Source organism: Tasmannia lanceolata, unplaced genomic scaffold, assembly GCF_043159265.1.
Source record: "Tasmannia lanceolata isolate RefF3 unplaced genomic scaffold, GAP_Taslan_0.1 ptg000018l, whole genome shotgun sequence".
NCBI classification, from domain to species: Eukaryota; Viridiplantae; Streptophyta; class Magnoliopsida; order Canellales; family Winteraceae; genus Tasmannia; species Tasmannia lanceolata.
The window spans coordinates 57,833,806-57,852,693 of NW_027518695.1; the positions used below are offsets into that span (position 1 = coordinate 57,833,806).

General features: G+C 41.8%; 1 protein-coding gene across 1 annotated transcript; it reads left to right on the forward strand.

Moving 5' to 3' along the window:
• The first annotated feature begins 3,505 nt into the window (after positions 1-3,505).
• Positions 3,506-4,921, forward strand: LOC143850522 (ubiquitin-like-specific protease 1A). Its single transcript, XM_077359764.1, has 5 exons — positions 3,506-3,983; positions 4,065-4,163; positions 4,245-4,487; positions 4,582-4,676; positions 4,756-4,921. Exons 1-5 carry the CDS (start codon positions 3,906-3,908, stop codon positions 4,919-4,921), a joined length of 681 nt encoding a protein of 226 aa, XP_077215879.1. The 5' UTR covers positions 3,506-3,905.
• Positions 4,922-18,888: the final 13,967 nt, after the last annotated feature.

The window sequence follows — 18,888 nt, forward strand, 5'->3', positions numbered from 1 at the left end:
TTCTACCCCATTTGAGTTCCCATAATCCCTTCTCTAATACCATGCATAGCTCCCCTCTGTTGCCCTTCAGAAGCCCCCCTTAGGTACTAATAACCCCTTTTTTGTAGCTGAAAACCCATGACTTTCAACTTCAGGACTTTCTTCTAGATTTGATGGACCCTCCAAGGGTACTTCTTCTACCCCATTTGAGTGCCCATAATCCCTTCTCTAATACCATGCATAGCTCCCCTCGGTTGCCCTTCAGAAGCCCCCCTTAGGTACTAATAACCCCTTCTTTGTAGCTGAAAACCCATGCCTTTCAACTTCAGCACCATCTTCTGGATTTGATGGACCCTCCGAGGGTACTTCTCCTACCCCATTTGAGGGCCCATAATCCCTTCTCTAATACCATGCATAGCTCCCCTCGGTTGCCCTTGAGAAGCCCCCCTTAGGTACTAATAACCCCTTCTTTGTAGCTGAAAACCCATGACTTGCAACTTCAGAACTTTCTTCTGGATTTGATGGACCCTCCAAGGGTACTTATTCTACCCCATTTGAGTGCCCATAATCCCTTCTCTAATACCATGCATAGCTCCCCTCGGTTGCCCTTGAGAAGCCCCCCTTAGGTACTAATAATCCCTTCTTTGTAGCTGAAAATCCATGCCTTTCAACATCAGGACCTTCTTCTGGATTTGATGGACCCTCCAAGGGTACTTCTCCTACCCCATTTGAGGGCCTATAATCCCTTCTCTAATACCATCCATAGCTCCCCTCTGTTGCCCTTGAGAAGCCCCCCTTAGGTACTAATAACCCCTTTTTTGTAGCTGAAAACCCATGACTTGCAACTTCAGGACTTTCTTCTGGATTTGATGGACCCTCCAAGGGTACTTCTTCTACCCCATTTGAGTGCCCATAATCCCTTCTCTAATACCATGCATAGTTCCCCTCGGTTGCCCTTCAGAAGCCCCCCTTAGGTACTAATAACCCCTTCTTTGTAGCTGAAAACCCATGACTTGCAACTTCAGGACTTTCTTCTGGATTTGATGGACCCTCCAAGGGTACTTCTTCTATCCCATTTGAGGGCCCATAATCCCTTCTCTAATACCATGCATAGCTCCCCTCGGTTGCCCTTGAGAAGCCCCCCTTAGGTACTAATAACCCCTTCTTTGTAGCTGAAAATCCATGCCTTTCAACTTCAGGACCTTCTTCTGGATTTGATAGACCCTCCAAGGGTACTTCTCCTACCCCATTTGAGGGCCCATAATCCCTTCTCTAATACCATGCATAGCTCCCCTCTGTTGCCCCTGAGAAGCCCCCCTTACATACTAATAACCCCTTTTTTGTACCTGAAAAACCATGACTTGCAACTTCAGGACCTTCTTCTGCATTTATGCTAGGGTTTTATTTTTTACGTTAATTTTTGGAATGGAGAAATGCGATTTCATTTCATGTACATATCAGTTACCGCATTTCCACCTACAGAGTAAAATAAATGCAAATGGTCGTCTGCTATTTGTTTATGCTAGGCTTTTCTTGGTAATTTATTTTAGAGAAGATGAGGACGAGAATTTTAATGATTGTCAATATAACTGAGTTTTTGGGTTATGAATTGATCTCGGTGATTTTGATTTGGTTGTTCATTGTTATACAGTTTTTATCCGGTCAGGAGCCATTCAAAGCCTTGAAAGATGGTGATGCGAAAAAGTGATAGAGTGAAAGTAACAAAGCCTCCAAGAAGGACAGAAAGGAGTTTAGAAGGGGAGGAGACGAAAACTGCAGCTGTGAAGAAGAGAGGAACAGATGTAAGTGTGTATGTTGTTAATTGTATCAATCATAGTAAGTTAATTCATTTACCACATATATTTTGGCGATGTAATTTGTTTTGCAGGCTCCATACGTCCCAGCACGATGTTCTCCAGCTTCTTTCAAATCGGCAATGGACAGGATAAAGTTCAAGCCAGTCCATTTTCATGCCATACAAAAGACTCCTTTCCGACATCTGTTTGGCATGGAGGACATTATTATGCACAAGCCTCTCATAAGAGCTATCCACGATAAGTGGATTCCCGGCACTAACACGTTCACTTTAGGGAGTATAAATGTCCCCTTCCTTCCAAGAGATGTGGCATTGGCATTAGGACTGCCACTTAGTGGAGAGCGAATGGACGTGGTGAGGGTTCTGTCATTCGACAGGACAAAACCGCAACCTAAAGTGCCTGGCTGGCCATTTCCAGAGGCCAACGTCAAGGCATCGGTTATTGAGAATGAAATTATAGCATTAGTTAGAGAACGCAATAAAGTTTCGATAGAGAAGACAGTGAAATATGTTCTCCTGCATCTTTTTGCCTGTGTCCTTTTCACAAAAAGCGCACATCGAGCTGACGAGCTCTTCTGGCCCTACATCGACGACATAGGAAACATTGGCAACTATAACTGGGCGATGGCAGTGTATGACTGGCTCGTAGATTACCTAGACAGAGTCAGCAAGGGTGGCAGGTACCTTGGTGGCTGCTCGTTGGTAATTCAGGTAATTTGGACTCATGACATTTAATATTCTAACCGTGCTGTTTATAGTTTGATTAACATGGTGTTTCGTATGTATGCAGGTATGGTTATACGAGCATACCACATTTTGGATTCCCACCAATCCAACTGCTCGTCCACGTGTCCTTAAATGGGACTGGAAAGCAAACGAATCAAAGACATATCGATTAGTGGAGCAGAAGCAGATAAAGAAATCAGAGGTGAGATATGAAAAATTTGTTAACGTATATATCAATACTAGTATCTTGATAACTGACTATGTTTTCCAAAAATTCAGGTGCTGGTGACATTGAAAGTATCTCTGTTAGAGAAGTCACAGTACCTACAGGATGAGGTAATGCAGTCGAGCAGGACTATGTTGCCTACGTTATTTTATTTTACGTTTTGATTTTTTAAATTTGATCATTGACTGTCATGTTTAAACATTAAGATGTTGAGGAGACAATGGAAGCCGATAAGGAACAGTTGCAATCTGAGGGGATAGTTTTGGGAGTAGAAAGTGAAATGGAGGAAGGAAGTAGTGAAGATGAGTCGAATCATATAAAAATTTTGGCGAGAGAGAGAGATGTAGTTGATAGACAGTGGCAGATGATTAGAGCAGCATGGGAAGATATAAGAAAAAGAGAGGAAGATGTTGGAAAAAGAGAGGAAGATGTCAGAAAGAAAGAGGAGGATTTGAAAAAAGGATGGGAGCGTATGGGGAGAACAAATGAAGGGACTGGGGGAAGAATGGAGGGGGTTGAGGTGGAGGGGGTTGAGGAGGAGAGGAAGGGCGAAAATGCATCTGAAGGTGCACGATTATCTTCGCAGCTGTGCGAGGATTGGACGGATTTAGCTGACCTTGGATGTGACATGGATGCAGCCGCCACCCTAATAGATGTATCGGCTGAGAACCCCAAGTCACATGAAGAAATATTCGGCACCACAGACGGGGTGACCCTTAACCCTTTACAACGATTGTTTGAAATGGAGGTGACCAAGGAAGAGGCACCATCTACTGAAGTTGAGATGAAAGTGAGTGGTCTAAGGGATGAGATGGTGGATTCCGAATTAGGGAGCATTGTGAGGGGTGTGAAGATGGATGGAAGGAGTAGGAAACCTGGGAGAGCCAGAAAAAGCCCCTACTATTCAGGGAAGACCCGAAAGAGGAGGCAGAAGGAAGGGAAGAAACAGGGGGAGGACCCCGACATACCTAAACCACCGCCCAAGAAGAAAGGGGATGACGGGAAGATGCGTAAGGGAAGGAGAACAGCTCTGATAGAGAGACTTCTAAAGCATGAAAAAAGGCAAGTAGATGTGAATTATATTATACCATGATTTAAGTTGATCAGAATTGAAAATTATTAACTAACAATTTAATACAATTTTGCAGTGATATCCTCATGGAAACGGATGATGTACACCTAATAGCTGAAGACCTACAACAGCTTTGGAATGTCAGACAATACCTGACTGGCACTGTAAGTGTCATTTTTTATCATTAATTTCTACATTACTGTAGGTAATAATGTACATCTGACATTTACTTCTCTTCCTTGAAGATTGTCGATATATATGGGAAGCACATGCAGTCCTCCAACGACGATGGGTTAGCAGATCCTACAATGGGGGGAATTGTCTTCGTTCCATCGGTGGTACATGTAAGTGTAATTTCTATCATCCCACATTGAGGTTTACATAAGATTTTATCTGTAGTATCCCATTGAATTCCTTTTTTTTAGGGAACTCTGACTGCAGTGGGGACCGAAGTCACTGAGGAGCTGAGGGTAGAAAAGTGGAAGACAGCGAAGGACGCTCTGCACAGTAGACTTATAAACCACCACCTCGAAGCAGTAAAAATGGTACTATTACCATTATGTGAAGACAACCATTGGGTTCTCCTCATTGTCGATATGGTCAACAAAATCTTCCACGAATGCAATTCCTGTAAAGGAATGGAGTTCCAGGAAAGAGCAGGATTGACCGTAAGTGGGTTAGCATCTTTAATGTTTTCCTACTTATAAATCTATACGTATAACACTTATGTTTCCTAAACCTGTCAATGTTAACCACTTGCAGGTTGCGTTGTTGAAGGAGTACTTAAAGGAAAGGGGCTGTGATATAGACCACTTTCAATATGCGCAGATGGAAAATTTCCCACAACAGGCCAATGGGTTAGTATATTAGTATATTTAAATGTTTATTTTTCTAGGCTATGATTTTGATTCGCTCAATACAACAATTGTTATGCAGGTTCGACTGTGGTTTGTTCATGCTTAAAGCGATCGACCATCTGTATGCAAAGGATCCATTCACTTTCAGCAAGTCTGACATTCCCGCTTATCGGCTGCAGCTGTGCGAAAGATTCTTGCGTGGAGAGTTTGGGGACTGTGGCGATTTCAGTAAGGGGGATATATGACTGAAATATGAAGAATAGCTCTTCAAGTTCTGATGGATGTTGTAAACAGTATGGACATTGATGGTCTTTTGCAGTGAAGTTTTGTGTCTATTTGTAAGCAAAATGGGGTAAAGTGGGGTAAATTATTTGTAATTGTTGGGCGCATATGTGTAGGACAGAAAGCAGGCTGTAGAGACACAGAGGGAGGGTATGGTTTGTTTGTAGCTCAGCATACTGACAACTATGTATTTGTAATTAAAAATCAAGTTCTGTTAAGTGTTGGTGGTTGTGGCATTGGGTTTATTGCGAAATATGGTAAAGGACTTTCAAAATTATCAAATATTTTTGAATAAAGTTTTGGTGGAATTTATATTTCTATTGGATTGAAATATGATTTATTTGTAATGAATTGTGGTTATTTTCTGTAGTTTTAATTTATTTTCATCGTCATAGTTGGCAGTGGGAGCCCTTTTTATTGTGCTTTTCCGGGTATTTATATTTTTATGCTAGGTGAAAATGTTAGGACATTGTCTGATAGAGCCCCAAATTGCACGTTGTTCATACTTTTGAGGAAGAAAAATCTCCCTTCGAGATTGGTGGGAAAATAAGTTATCCCTCTTGAAAAATTATTTCCGGTTTTGTTTGGTTGGTTTAACTGTTGGGAAGAAAAAAAATCTTCCGGAAAGTTGTTCATAAATTTAAATTTACACCATTTATGACAACAGCCACCCCCTTCTCTCCAAATGGATTGTCCACCCCACAGCATAGGAATTCATGCATTTAGATCATGTTTTGTACTTCCTATGTGGTCCTGTGAAGAAAAAAAATAAAAATTTTACATTCTCGGAGCTCAGACAATTTGTCTCGGATCTCTGACAATATTGGCAGCAGGAACCTTGACATTTTGTCGGAGTTCCGAGCAAAATTTTCGGAACTCCGAGATTTCACCCAGCAAACCTCGGAGCTCCAACCAAAACTGTCGGAATTCCGAGATTCTGTCCAGTAGAAAAATTTTTGCAATCCGACCAATTTCGGAATTCCGGGAAAATATCTCGGAATTCCGAGATTCGTCCAGGTATATCCCGGAACTCCGACGTATGAATCTCGGAATTCCGAGATACTGTCCAGTAGAAACATTTTTGCAATCCGTCCCATCTCGGAATTCCGGGAAAATATCTCGGAATTCCGAGATTCGTCCAGGTAAATCCCGGAACTCCGACGTATGATTCTCGGAATTCCGAGATTCTGTCCAGTAGGAAAATTTTTGCAGTCCGTCCCATCTCGGAATTCCGGGAAAATATCTCGGAACTCCGAGATTCGAAACGTCTCGATGTCGGAAATCCGAGCACATTTCTCGGAAGTCCGAAAACGAGTCCAGTAGAATTTAACCTCATTTCACATATTCTCGGAACTCCGAGAAAATGTCTCGGAGCTCCGAGATCCGAACCGTCACGATGTCGGAATTCCGAGCATATTTCTCGGAAGTCCGACAACGAGTCCAGTAGAATTTAACCTCATTTCACATATTCTCGGAACTCCGAGAAAATGTCTCGGAGCTCCGAGATCCGGCCAGTGACGTTATAACCGTCCAGGTTGGTTTTCTTAACTATTCTTCTCCTCTTTCCCTCTTTCACTCTTTACCTCTTCCTTCCACTTCCCTTCAAACCCTAACTCATTTTTTCGTTTTCTCTCTCATATTCTCCCTACATCATCCTCCAAAAGCCTTGATTGAAAAATTAAATAACCGCAAGTGCACGGATCGTGTAAATACGGGTCGAACTCAAGGAAGAGAAATCTAGTTGTCAATCCTATTCTTTTACCGATTAGAATACTAGCTATGATATAATGTTGCCTGGAATGGACTCAGGATTTCCGTGGACTTAGACCTCGGAGCCAACACTATATATAAGCGTGTATTCTATTCAATCTAAGAATCGGATTCAACTACGATCTTGACTTGGAAATCTTAATTTAGGCAAAGTGTACCAAAATTCTAATGATCTTGATTAACTACTTATCTAATCTTATTAGAAAACTAAAATTCTAAAGGCCTAAATTAATTGAAAAATTGCGAAAGTAATTTGGAATAGTGTAAAAACCTTAATTCAATATAAAAGATTACTTAGGGTTAGAATCCACCATGGGTTTGGATTAAATTGATTAATTAAAACAACTCTTGAATTGGGTTGAAAATTCGATTAACTAGTCAATAAGGAATAAGATCAAAGGGATGTCATTCCTTATAAGTAATTAATCAAATCCACTCTCCAATTTACATTGATTATATAGAACTTTATATTTGTTAATCAACAATCATTCATACGAAAGGGAAAAGCCAATGGCATGAATGATTGGGATTTTCCAAACACAAACTCCTACACAATTTTTTAATTGAGTAGATTGATTTAATTGTAATTATTTCTCCTTCCCCATGGCTTCAACTAAACCCTAAGTAAATAGGATTTAGTTACTCATGAAGAAGTGAAGAAAAACAAAAATAAAGGAGAAAGAAAAGAGAAGAGATGCCATATAATTATTTAAAAGGAAAACTAAAAGAAAAATAAACTCTCCACTAGTTTAAATTAAACAAAAAAAATACATCACTTTGGAACTAGAAAATAGAACAAAATACAAAAAGAACTTATTCTTTTTCTCCTCCAATCTTTGGTTGAATCTTCCTCCTTCAAGCTTTAATGTCACCTTGAGTTTGAATGGTGGATGATTGATCCTTGGTTGAGAGTAGAAAAGAAAAAGAGCATGAAAGAGAACAAGAAAACCTAAGAGAGAGAGAGCTTGAGAATGGTGGAGAATTGTATCAAGGATGGAGAGAGAGGAGGAGCTTGTTTTGTTACTTGAGAAAGTGTAAAATCTTTCCCATATATTCCTTTCCAATAATATCCATGATGTCCAAAATCCAATACCCATATGACCGAAACTGTGGTATGCAATCCAGAGCAGAATCCGTGTGAAATTCGGCAAAATAGGAATATTAGTCCCTTCTTTAATTATAATGGGTCCCACTTTTCTTGACCGCAAATTTTTCCTCGAAAAATATACATGCACGCCCATTCCAGTAGGTAGGTGATCAAAACCGTTCATTTGAAAACCCATTGTGCAAGTTAAATCATAGACATACGAGCTCATAATATTGCCTACTTTACACTTGAATTTCGTAATAGTAGCCCATATTGCTAATTCAAACAAACCGATACTTGCCAATTTTTAAATCCAAAATATGGAAGCTTTTGCTTTTCTTCTTTGACCATCAAAAGAGAGTGAGGACTTTCTCCTTTTTCAAATGATATAAAAAAAGAAATGACCAAGCTACTTTCCAAAATAAACTAGTCGGTGGATATTTCACATGCGTGGGATATTAATCCAAAACGGACATTATTGGTGGACTAAAATAGATGTCCCTTTTAGTTACCTCCATGAACTGATCCAACCGTCCATTTTATTGCCAAAAATTTGAATTAATTATCTCCCATAATCTATTCCCGTAGGTCGATCTAAACCGCACAAATGATGGCTCACAATGGGAATTTGATTGTCCTTTGAATTCTTGTAGGTGATTACTACCCAAAGTGATATTGGCACCACCCTCTTGGATTAGAAATTCAAATTCGAATATACAGGAAAGGGTGGGTCCCACTTTTCTTAATAGGGAAATAATATATTCGTCCATTTTTCATCCCGACTTTCTATGTATGACCCATGTCACGGCTTGATCCAAATTGTTCAATTGATGGGCTCCCAAAGTGCTTCCATATGATGATCCGAACACTTCAAATGATGAGCCAACACATGTTACACATATAGCACTCCCACGACTAACTGAATCCTTCGGAAATTATTAAATAATGTTAGTGGGCCCCATTCATTATAACCGAAGTTCCATTTTCCACGAAAATTTGAGAATAATCCTGAAACACCAAAAATAATCAAAATACCTTAGTAGAATCGCTCTAAACATTAAAAATATGCATGCTTTCTTACCTAAATTTCGCACATAAATGTGCTTATCAAGCCTCATCTCCCTTCCAAATCCCTCTCTTCTTCCTAAAACCCTACCATTTCACCAATTTTTCATTTTTTCTTTCTTTCCTTCTCTAAGTCTCCTGTTTTCCTCCATTTTTTGGGGTATTCCTCATTTCTTTTACATATTCCTTTTCTCTCCACCCACATTTCCCCTCACCATGCCTCCTAGGACCAAAAATCTCAACATCGGAGGCTCCTCCCAAGTTCGAGACCCCGAATACGTTCCTGAAGTACTTCCCATGGAAGAAGGGCCTTCACAGAAGAAGGCGAAGGCGAAGGCTGTGGCTGCCGAAGTTGTCCCCAACTCCTACTTCACTGGGGATAAGGCCAAGAAACTCTGGGACGACGTCGGCACTAGGCGCGTCCTGACCGGTAGGTACATTGATCCCCCTGTCCTTGAAAATTATGATTTAAAGGCCAAATTTGATGCTCTTCATTGGACACCCATCCTTCACATTAACGAACTCGTTTACCCTCGATTGGTGCGTCTCTTCTATGCCAATCTCACCATTTCCCCTTCCTTCTTCAAAATCGAATCTAAGGTCAAGAAAACTGTCATCAAACTCACCTATCAGACTTTTGCCACAGTATTTGGGATTACCAATGAGGGCCTCTTACACTATTTTTGGCCGGACGATGGGACGCATGAACTTGATGATATTGATCATGATACTGTCTATGGTCGGATAACACGGCGCTACCACCCTAATATGCCCGTACAATCTGCCGACCTCATTCCGGTTGCGCGCGTGCTCCATAACTTCATGTTCCACATCTTCATACCTCGTGGTGGGATGCGTGAAGCCCTAAGACCCTTAGAGGCATATATTATCTACAGCATCCTAGAGGGCCGCCAGCTTTGTCTGCCATATATCATGTTTCGCTTCATGTTTCAGACCCCTGAACGCTACCGATCTTCCTTGCCATATGGCATGATTCTCACCCGTATCTTCCGGCACTTTAGCATCGCCTTGGATGGAGAGATGACCATGACTCCTACTGCCCCGTTTGATGTTCCGACCTTTAACCGCATGGTTCTTAATGAAGCAGCGATTGACATCGATGTTCACGATGGAGGAGGCTACGAAGCCGAGGACCAGGCTGCACCGGCACCTCGGCCTTCAGAAGATACATCTCAGTTCTGCACTCGCCAGGATTTGGCTCACATGCAGGAGGCCATTGAGCGATCCATGGCCTCTCAGTTTCAGCAGTTGTCTACCCATGTCGACTCTGCAATTTCGACTCGCTTCCAGACCATGACTTCCCACTTTGATAACCAGTGGGCCGCCTATTATCGCTACATCTCCAGTGGTCAGTGGGGCCAGGCACCGGGCAGTTCTTCTCATCACCCACCGCCTCCTTCGGACCAGTAGATGGCTCTAGTTATAAATTAATTTATTCTACCCTAAGTGGAACCGTCTAGGCACATAACAGTTATCTGTTTTTTGTTATTTTTTGTCTTGAAAGTTTACTTATCAGTCTTCATTTTGAAATAAAAAACTAAGCAATTGCCTGATTATGACTTATGCATGTGTAAGGTAATTTTATATTTTTAATGCTGTATTTCATTGTTTTGGTCTAACATACTATACTTGTTTGTTATTTTATCTTTCTGAATTCAACAATCAATCTGAGAAAATTTTCTTTTGACGTACATTGCTTAGACGAATGTAAAGGGAGTTCACAGCCTAGGCAGAAAGATGTATCCATTCAAGATATAAATTCGACTGAGGAAAGTGAGAAGCCTAGAGAGAAAGATGTACCCATTCAAGACATAAATTTCATTGAGGAAAGAGAGATTGGAATGCTGCCCAAAGAAGTGGGCAGTTCTCACGTTGTGAATGTGGGTAACTGTGGAATGGGGAATAAATATGATAGCCTGTCTACACCCGATGTAAATAAAGTACGAAAGGACCTTAAATCCAGCTGTATAAATCTACAAACAGTTGTGGAAGATCCTTTTCCGGATTCTCTGAAAATGGCTGAAAGAATATTATCAAACACGCCAACTGAACAAATAAATCAGGAAGGACATAATCCGATAGATGTGGACGTGCGCAATTCTTCTGTTGACAAGGGTGTTGAAGCCACTCATGTCGGGGAAAATAATACAGCAAACCAGAATGACAGACAGGATGGAACACAATGGCCTGGATTTATGGTTCGGAATAGAACTGCCCATACTTATGAGGTAATGATTGCATTGTCCTTTGTTTTGCTATTCTTCTTTTCTTTTCTTTTTACACTATTTTTAAGCATATCAAGTAGAGATTTCTGTTTTGTAAATGTCATTTAAATATCTGGTGGACTTGAAATTTATATTCTTTCTGATCATAAAAAATTTCTGTTGTAATATGGCCTTCTTGTTGGGGCTTTATCTATGCTATACCGTATACATAATGGGAAAACATGGGTTGCCATGCCCATCTCCCACGCCATTTAGAAAATTTACAAAGTCATTTATCTATCTATATTTATATCTATACTAATTATAAATAAAACATTTGGGTTGCCATTAGCAATCCCTATCTTTTTTACCCAATGTAAATAAGAAAATGAAAATCCGGGCTGTTTTGTAAATCTCTCTATCAAGCCCCTAGGCTATTTAAAACCCTAGAAATGTAAATCTATCTCTATTAATCCTCTAGGCTATTTAAATTCCTATAAATGCAAGCCTATCTCTTAGGCCCTTAGCTATTCAAAAGGTTCAAAACCATATAAATGTAAATCTCTCTCTATTAAGACCTTAGGCTATGTATTAGATATATAAATATGTTATTTAAACCTTATAATTGTAAATGTATACATTAATAATAATACCTTGGATAACAAACAATTAATTTAATGAAATCTATATTCCACTATAATGTGATTTAAATGCATGCACATAAAAAAGAAAAAAGCAAGGTGGACCAAGCCCGCCGCATGTCACTTGTACATCATCTGATTTGTTGTATGCACTTTCATTGGCTCACACCTACTCTCTTTCCTTTTGTTCCACCTTTTTTGGTGATGACAAAAGGGGGAGAATATTTGAGCTCCCAAGTCATAATAATATGCATATATTAAGGGGGAGCAAAGCTCTATGCTCCATTTATTTGGGACATCAATGCCCTTCAAACGAAGAAAAAGGTCAATAAATATAGGTTGCAAAATGACAAACTTTTTTGGCCCTTTCTTACCAGCCGGGAAAGGCTTTTTGCAAACTTTTTTGCAAAATGACAAACTTTTTGCAAAATGAACAAAAAGGTCAATAATATTACAACCAATTTGGTATCGATGTTCTTGAATTTTCTTACCAGCAGGGAAAAGCTTATTTTAACAATGCCTGCACGGTAGAAGTCATTCCATCTTCAGAAAACTAGGCAGCCTTCAATTATGACAACCCATTCGACCTTAAGAAATAGGGTTTCCCTCAAAAAATTAGAGTATACCAGTAATTACAGTATACCATTTGGGAAAAGTATAACAAAGAATACAGTATTCCACCTTCAAAAAATTGGGTTTCCCTCAGAAAACTGGGCAGCCTTCAACTATGCACACCACTAATTACAGTATACCATTAATTACAGTATAACAAAAAATACAGTATTCCACCTTCAGAAAATTAGGTTTTCCTCAGAAAACTGGCCAGCCTTCAACTATGCACACCACTAATTACAGTATACCAAAAAAGGGTTTCCCTCAAAAAATTATTATATACAGCAACTAATTACTGTGCACACTTTCAATTAATCCACTTCTCCTCCTTCATCCAACTGGAGCCTCCAATGCATTCTCCGCGTCCACATTACGTGAAAAAAGGAGCTGCACAAGGTACACCCGACCTACAACACCACCACCACACCGAATAAGTATGGAATCGGGGATGTTCTATACTACTTATTGACCTCAATATATTACGTATCATGTACCTATTGAAAACGGGGGCAGAGGGTCCAATGGCAGATTCATCAGGGAGTTGTCTCTCCATGGGAGATTCTCTGCAAGTCCTTTTGTTGTGGCCTAGTTTTCCACAGATCGTACATTTGCGATGCACTCCACTATGCAATTCGCGGTCAGATCTTCTCGTTCGCGGCCGTCCAGGTGGTCTTTTCGCTATTGGAGGTAATACAGTCTGCAGAGGTTCTGGAGGCAGTTCCCATTGAGTGCGATCTACTGTAGGGTGAAGCACCTCACAGTACGTTTCCCGATACATCTCTATACGAAACCATTTATGGCAATACTCGTACTCATCAAAATCTGTGATGGCAATGGCTGCCATGGCATGTCCGCACGGAAGCCCAAGCGTTTGGAACTCACGACATGTACAGGTTTGTTGCAGCAAGTTTACGACATCATGATGATCACGGGACCTTACTTCAAATTCGTGCACACCTACTCGATAAGCAGTATATCCGCGACCCTGTTCCCTGGCCAGTCCCAAATGTTTTTCTGCATAATGCGTGCACTTTGTTTCCCATTGAAGGCCCATCGCTTGACGTTTCTGTATGTATTCGGAGCTCTTAAAACGAGTTAGCTCCACCGCAGCTGCAATCGGCAATTTTCTGGCATCCTTTAGCACTGCATTGTAACACTCCGATCTATTGGTGGTCAACACATCATATCTTTCCCCCTTGAAGTTTTCCTTCGGAATAGCGGCTATCCAGTTGTGTGCATTTTCATTCCTCGCCTTTATTTTCTCCATTGTGTCTATGAAAACACTCTCTCTCAAAGCCCTAGCAGCTCTCCAGAACAATTTCTTAAGTAAAGGGTCTTTGAAGTCGGTGTACAGATTGGCGGCGAGGTGACGCATGCAGTAGCTATGGTTTGCAATAGGCATTACTTTAGGCACTGCTTGCATCAACCCCTTTTGTCGATCGGAGCATAGGGTCAATGCGCCTATCCCCTCAGGCAATACGTGCCGCTTCACCAAATAGAGGAACCAGCACCAGCTATCTTCGTTCTCAGTCTCGACAACACCAAAAGCTAATGGAACTAATCCGTTGTTCCCGTCTACCCCAACTGCGATCAGTAAGATTCCAAGATACTTTCCACGTAGATGCGTCTCATCGACCAAAACTATCGATCTGAGTGTTCGTTGGAAAGAACGTATGCTGGGACCAAATGCCCAGAATAAGCGAGCAAATTTATCATCTCCCCCTGGACGTAGATCTCTCGCTCGAAAAACACGCATGTAGGTGCCCGGGTTTGTTCTCATCATCTCAACTATCAGTGCAGGGAGCAAGCGGTACGAGTCCTCCACATTTCCACACTTTATTTCAAGGATGATGTTCATCGCAAGGTGTGCTCTACGGTAGGTCATGGTTATACCCCAGTGCGACTTGATGTACTGTCTTATGATCCTTGTCCCCACATCTTCTGGACGGTCAAATAGGGGTAAGCATGTCTCGGCAACCCATGGGGATGTAGCTAGATGATTATCATTTCCCTTTAAGTGAGATGTACACGTATGGTCGCTCACAAACTTCTTCACTAACACATAAGTCATACGGCTAATGCCTGATATACGCCACTTGCAACTTGGTTCCTTGCATACAACGGCATACTTCTTGGGAGTTGACCGTGACTTCTTGAACATGAATCGCTGCCGAATTGCATACTCCTTAACGGCCTTCTTGAACTGCTTCATATTTGGATACATAGCCCCAACAGTTAACTCATCGAACTGAAGATTATCTGCATCTACCTCATCAGCCCCAACATACATGTCGTCTACTTCCAGTGGCCGACTTGTGCCGGCAGGTAGAAATGGCCAACCATTGGCGGTAGGGGGAGCCACTTCTGTTGGCCTAAGATTTTCACCAGAATCTTCGTTCTGATTTTCATTTCCATTATAACTTTCAGGATCATGGCCGGCCTCATCACCCTCCTCATCCTGAACCTCAGCCTCAGCCTCAGCCTCGTCATCATCCTCATCATCATCCTCTGCAGGATCATCATCATTGTCATCTTCAGTTCTAAATTCTTCGAAATCACAACCGAAGACATGAAAATCATCCTCCAATACGTTAATATGCTCCAACGGCACATCTGTATCAACTCGTACCCTACACAGTTCAACAATATAAAATTAGGATAGTAGATTGAGTACTTCAATATAAATCAAATTGTACAAGACATACCTTGAACTAAATTGTGCCGAGTCACCTCCTATGCTTGTATTACCCAATTCTGTTTCATATTCTCTTTCTAAGTCTACTTCAAAACGAGAGTCGGGAGTGACAGTTACTCGTTCCGATGGATATCTTAGGTGTGGAATCGGTGGAACGGAAGTAGGAGGTATGCATGCATTATGAGAGGGATTTTGAGAGGGAATCGGTGGTACAGAAGTCAAACGTATGGGCAGGTTATGAGAGGGATTTCGAGGTGAAAAGGAAGTAGAAGGTATGACATTGTTTGTAGGCAGAATTGAAGAATAAGATGAATTTAGGCCATTGTCAATTTTTGTTATGTATAGCATCACAGAGTTGAAATTATCTTTCTCAAGCACCTTAACCAACGATTGGAAGATTTCATCGCTATCGACGTCGATTAGAGTGCTTATATATGGATCAACAACATATCGACATTTGATGGATAGTGACACCCGTCCTCCTATACTCCCAATTCGACTCTGAATTAGAGTCTCCAATTCTTTAAGATTCATTCGGGGGCTTACCAATAACAATTTCTAACTCCCACCAACATATTCCCAATTAACTTCATCCTTCAGTATGCCATCATAGTGTAACAGTAGAGAAAGCATTGTGCGTGCCAGTTTACGAAGACCTGCAAAGGGCAGACAAATGATAAGAACCAGTACGTAAAGGGGGCTTCTCAAGGCGAATAAATAGAGGGCGACATAAGCAAAACCTTCGGAGACACACGTTGAAAGAAGAAAATATGACCTTCCTGATTGAAAACTTGTCTGCAAAAGGAGTATATGATATGGTTAAGACTTAAACATGAGAAGAAGATGATAACATATTTTTTCTCAGTACATTTAATACCAGACTGAAGCATGGAAATAATTTAACATAACTGAACATTGCATTTCAAGTATACAGGTCACAGTACGAAATCTAGTTTAAAGACGAAATCTACGAGAAATTAGTTTAACATGTTACATCTGGCAAGGATATAATATTTTCTTAATTAAATTACAGCAGAAGGGATTATGGGCCCTCAAATGGGGTAGGAGAAGTACCCTCGGAGGGTCCATCAAATCCAGAAGATGGTGCTGAAGTTGAAAGGCATGGGTTTTCAGCTACAAAGAAGGGGTTATTAGTACCTAAGGGGGGCTTCTGAAGGGCAACCGAGGGGAGCTATGCATGGTATTAGAGAGGGATTATGGGCACTCAAATGGGGTAGAAGAAGTACCCTTGGAGGGTCCATCAAATCCAGAAGAAAGTCCTGAAGTTGAAAGTCATGGGTTTTCAGCTACAAAAAAAGGGGTTATTAGTACCTAAGGGGGGCTTCTGAAGGGCAACCGAGGGGAGCTATGCATGGTATTAGAGAAGGGATTATGGGCACTCAAATGGGGTAGAAGAAGTACCCTTGGAGGGTCCATCAAATCCAGAAGAAATTCCTGAAGTTGAAAGTCATGGGTTTCAGCTACAAAAAAGGGGTTATTAGTACCTAAGGGGGGCTTCTCAAGGGCAATAGAGGGGAGCAATGCATGGTATTAGAGAAGGGATTATGGGCCCTCAAATGAGGTAGAAGAAGTACCCTCGGAGGGTCCATCAAATCCAGAAGAAGGTCCTCAAGTTCAAGGGCATGGCTTTTCAGCTACAAAAAAAGGGGTTATTAGTACCTAAGGGAGGCTTCTCAAGGGCAACAGAGGGGAGCTATGCATGGTATTAGAGAAGGGATTATGGGCCCTCGAATGGGGTAGGATAAGTACCCTTGGAGGGTCCCTCAAATCCAGAAGATGGTGCTCAAGTTGAAAGGCATGGGTTTTCAGCTACAGAGAAGGGGTTATTAGTACGTAAGGGGGCTTCTCAAGGGCAACAGAGGGGAGCTATGCATGGTATTAGAGAAGGGATTATGGGCCCTCAAATGGGGTAGGAGAAGTACCCTTGGAGGGTGCAGCAAATCCAGAAGAAGGTCCTGAAGTTCAAAGTCATGGGTTTTCAGCTACAAAAAATGGGTTATTAGTACCTAAGGGAGGCTTCTCAAGGGCAACAGAGGGGACCTATGCATGGTATTAGAGAAGGGATTATGGGCACTCAAATGGGGTAGGAGAAGTGCCCTCGGAGGGTCCATCAAATCCAGAAGAAGGTCCTCAAGTTCAAAGGCATGGGTTTTCAGCTACAAAGAAGGGGTTATTAGTACCTAAGGGGGGCTTCTCAAGGGCAATAGAGGGGACCTATGCATGGTATTAGAGAAGGGGCACTCAAATGGGGCAGGAGAAGTACCCTCGGAGGGTCCATCAAATCCAGAAGAAGGTCCTCAAGTTCAAAGGCATGGGTTTTCAGCTACAAAGAAGGGGTTATTAGTACCTAAGGGGGGCTTCTCAAGGGCAATAGAGGGGAGCTATGAATGGTATTAGAGAAGGGATTATGGGCACTCAAATGGGGTAGAAGAAGTACCCTTGGAGGGTCCATCAAATCCAGAAGAAAGTCCTGAAGTTTCTAGGCATGGGTTTTCAGCTACAAAGAAGGGGTTATTAGTACCTAAGGGGGGCTTCTGAAGGGCAACCGAGGGGAGCTATGCATGGTATTAGAGAAGGGATTATGGGCACTCAAATGCGGTAGAAGAAGTACCCTTGGAGGGTCCATCAAATCCAGAAGAAAGTCCTGAAGTTGAAAGTCATGGGTTTTCAGCTACAAAAAAGGGGTTATTAGTACCTAAGGGGGGCTTCTGAAGGGCAACCGAGGGGAGCTATGCATGGTATTAGAGAAGGGATTATGGGCACTCAAATGGGGTAGAAGAAGTACCCTTGGAGGGTCCATCAAATCCAGAAGAAAGTCCTCAAGTTGAAAGTCATGGGTTTTCAGCTACAAAAAAGGGGTTATTAGTACCTAAGGGGGGCTTCTCAAAGGCAATAGAGGGGAGCAATGCATAGTATTAGAGAAGGGATTATGGGCCCTCAAATGGGGTAGAAGAAGTACCCTCGGAGGGTCCATCAAATCCAGAAGAAGGTCCTCAAGTTCAAGGGCATGGGTTTCAGCTACAAAAAAAGGGGTTATTAGTACCTAAGGGAGGCTTCTCAAGGGCAACAGAGGGGAGCTATGCATGGTATTAGAGAAGGGATTATGGGCCCTCAAATGGGGTAGGATAAGTACCCTTGGAGGGTCCATCAAATCCAGAAGATGGTGCTCAAGTTGAAAGGCATGGGTTTTCAGCTACAGAGAAGGGGTTATTAGTACGTAAGGGGGGCTTCTCAAGGGCAACAGAGGGGAGCTATGCATGGTATTAGAGAAGGGATTATGGGCCCTCAAAGGGAGTAGGAGAAGTACCCTTGGAGGGTGCAGCAAATGCAGAAGAAGGTCCTGAAGTTCAAAGTCATGGGTTTTCAGCTACAAAAAAGGGGTTATTAGTACCTAAGGGAGGCTTCTCAAGGGCAACAGAGGGGACATATGCATGGTATTAGAGAAGGGATTATGGGCACTCAAATGGGGTAGGAGAAGTACCCTCGGAGGGTCCATCAAATCCAGAAGAAGGTCCTCAGAAGAAGGTCCTCAAGTTCAAAGGCATGGGTTTTCAGCTACAAAGAAGGGGTTATTAGTACCTAAGGGGGGCTTCTCAAGGGCAACAGAGGGGAGCTATGCATGGTATTAGAGAAGGGATTATGGGCCCTCAAAAATTCAATCCCTACACTCATCAAACTCATGTCTGTCTTCTTTTTGCAAGCACTTTCACATTTAACACCAAAGCTAAATGGGATACCATGAGTTTTGAATTACTAATAATAGCAATATCTTATGGAGCACAACCACCCTTTGCGCATTATCATATCACACTGC

Excerpts from the sequence above, each read along its gene's own strand:
- LOC143850522 (XM_077359764.1), top strand. The coding sequence starts at position 3,906 with ATGGAAACGGATGATGTACACCTAATAGCTGAAGACCTACAACAGCTT. Across the intron at positions 4,164-4,244 it reads TCGTTCCATCGGTGGTACAT|GGAACTCTGACTGCAGTGGG; the intron begins GTAAGTGTAATT and ends CCTTTTTTTTAG. Across the intron at positions 4,488-4,581 it reads AGGAAAGAGCAGGATTGACC|GTTGCGTTGTTGAAGGAGTA; the intron begins GTAAGTGGGTTA and ends AACCACTTGCAG.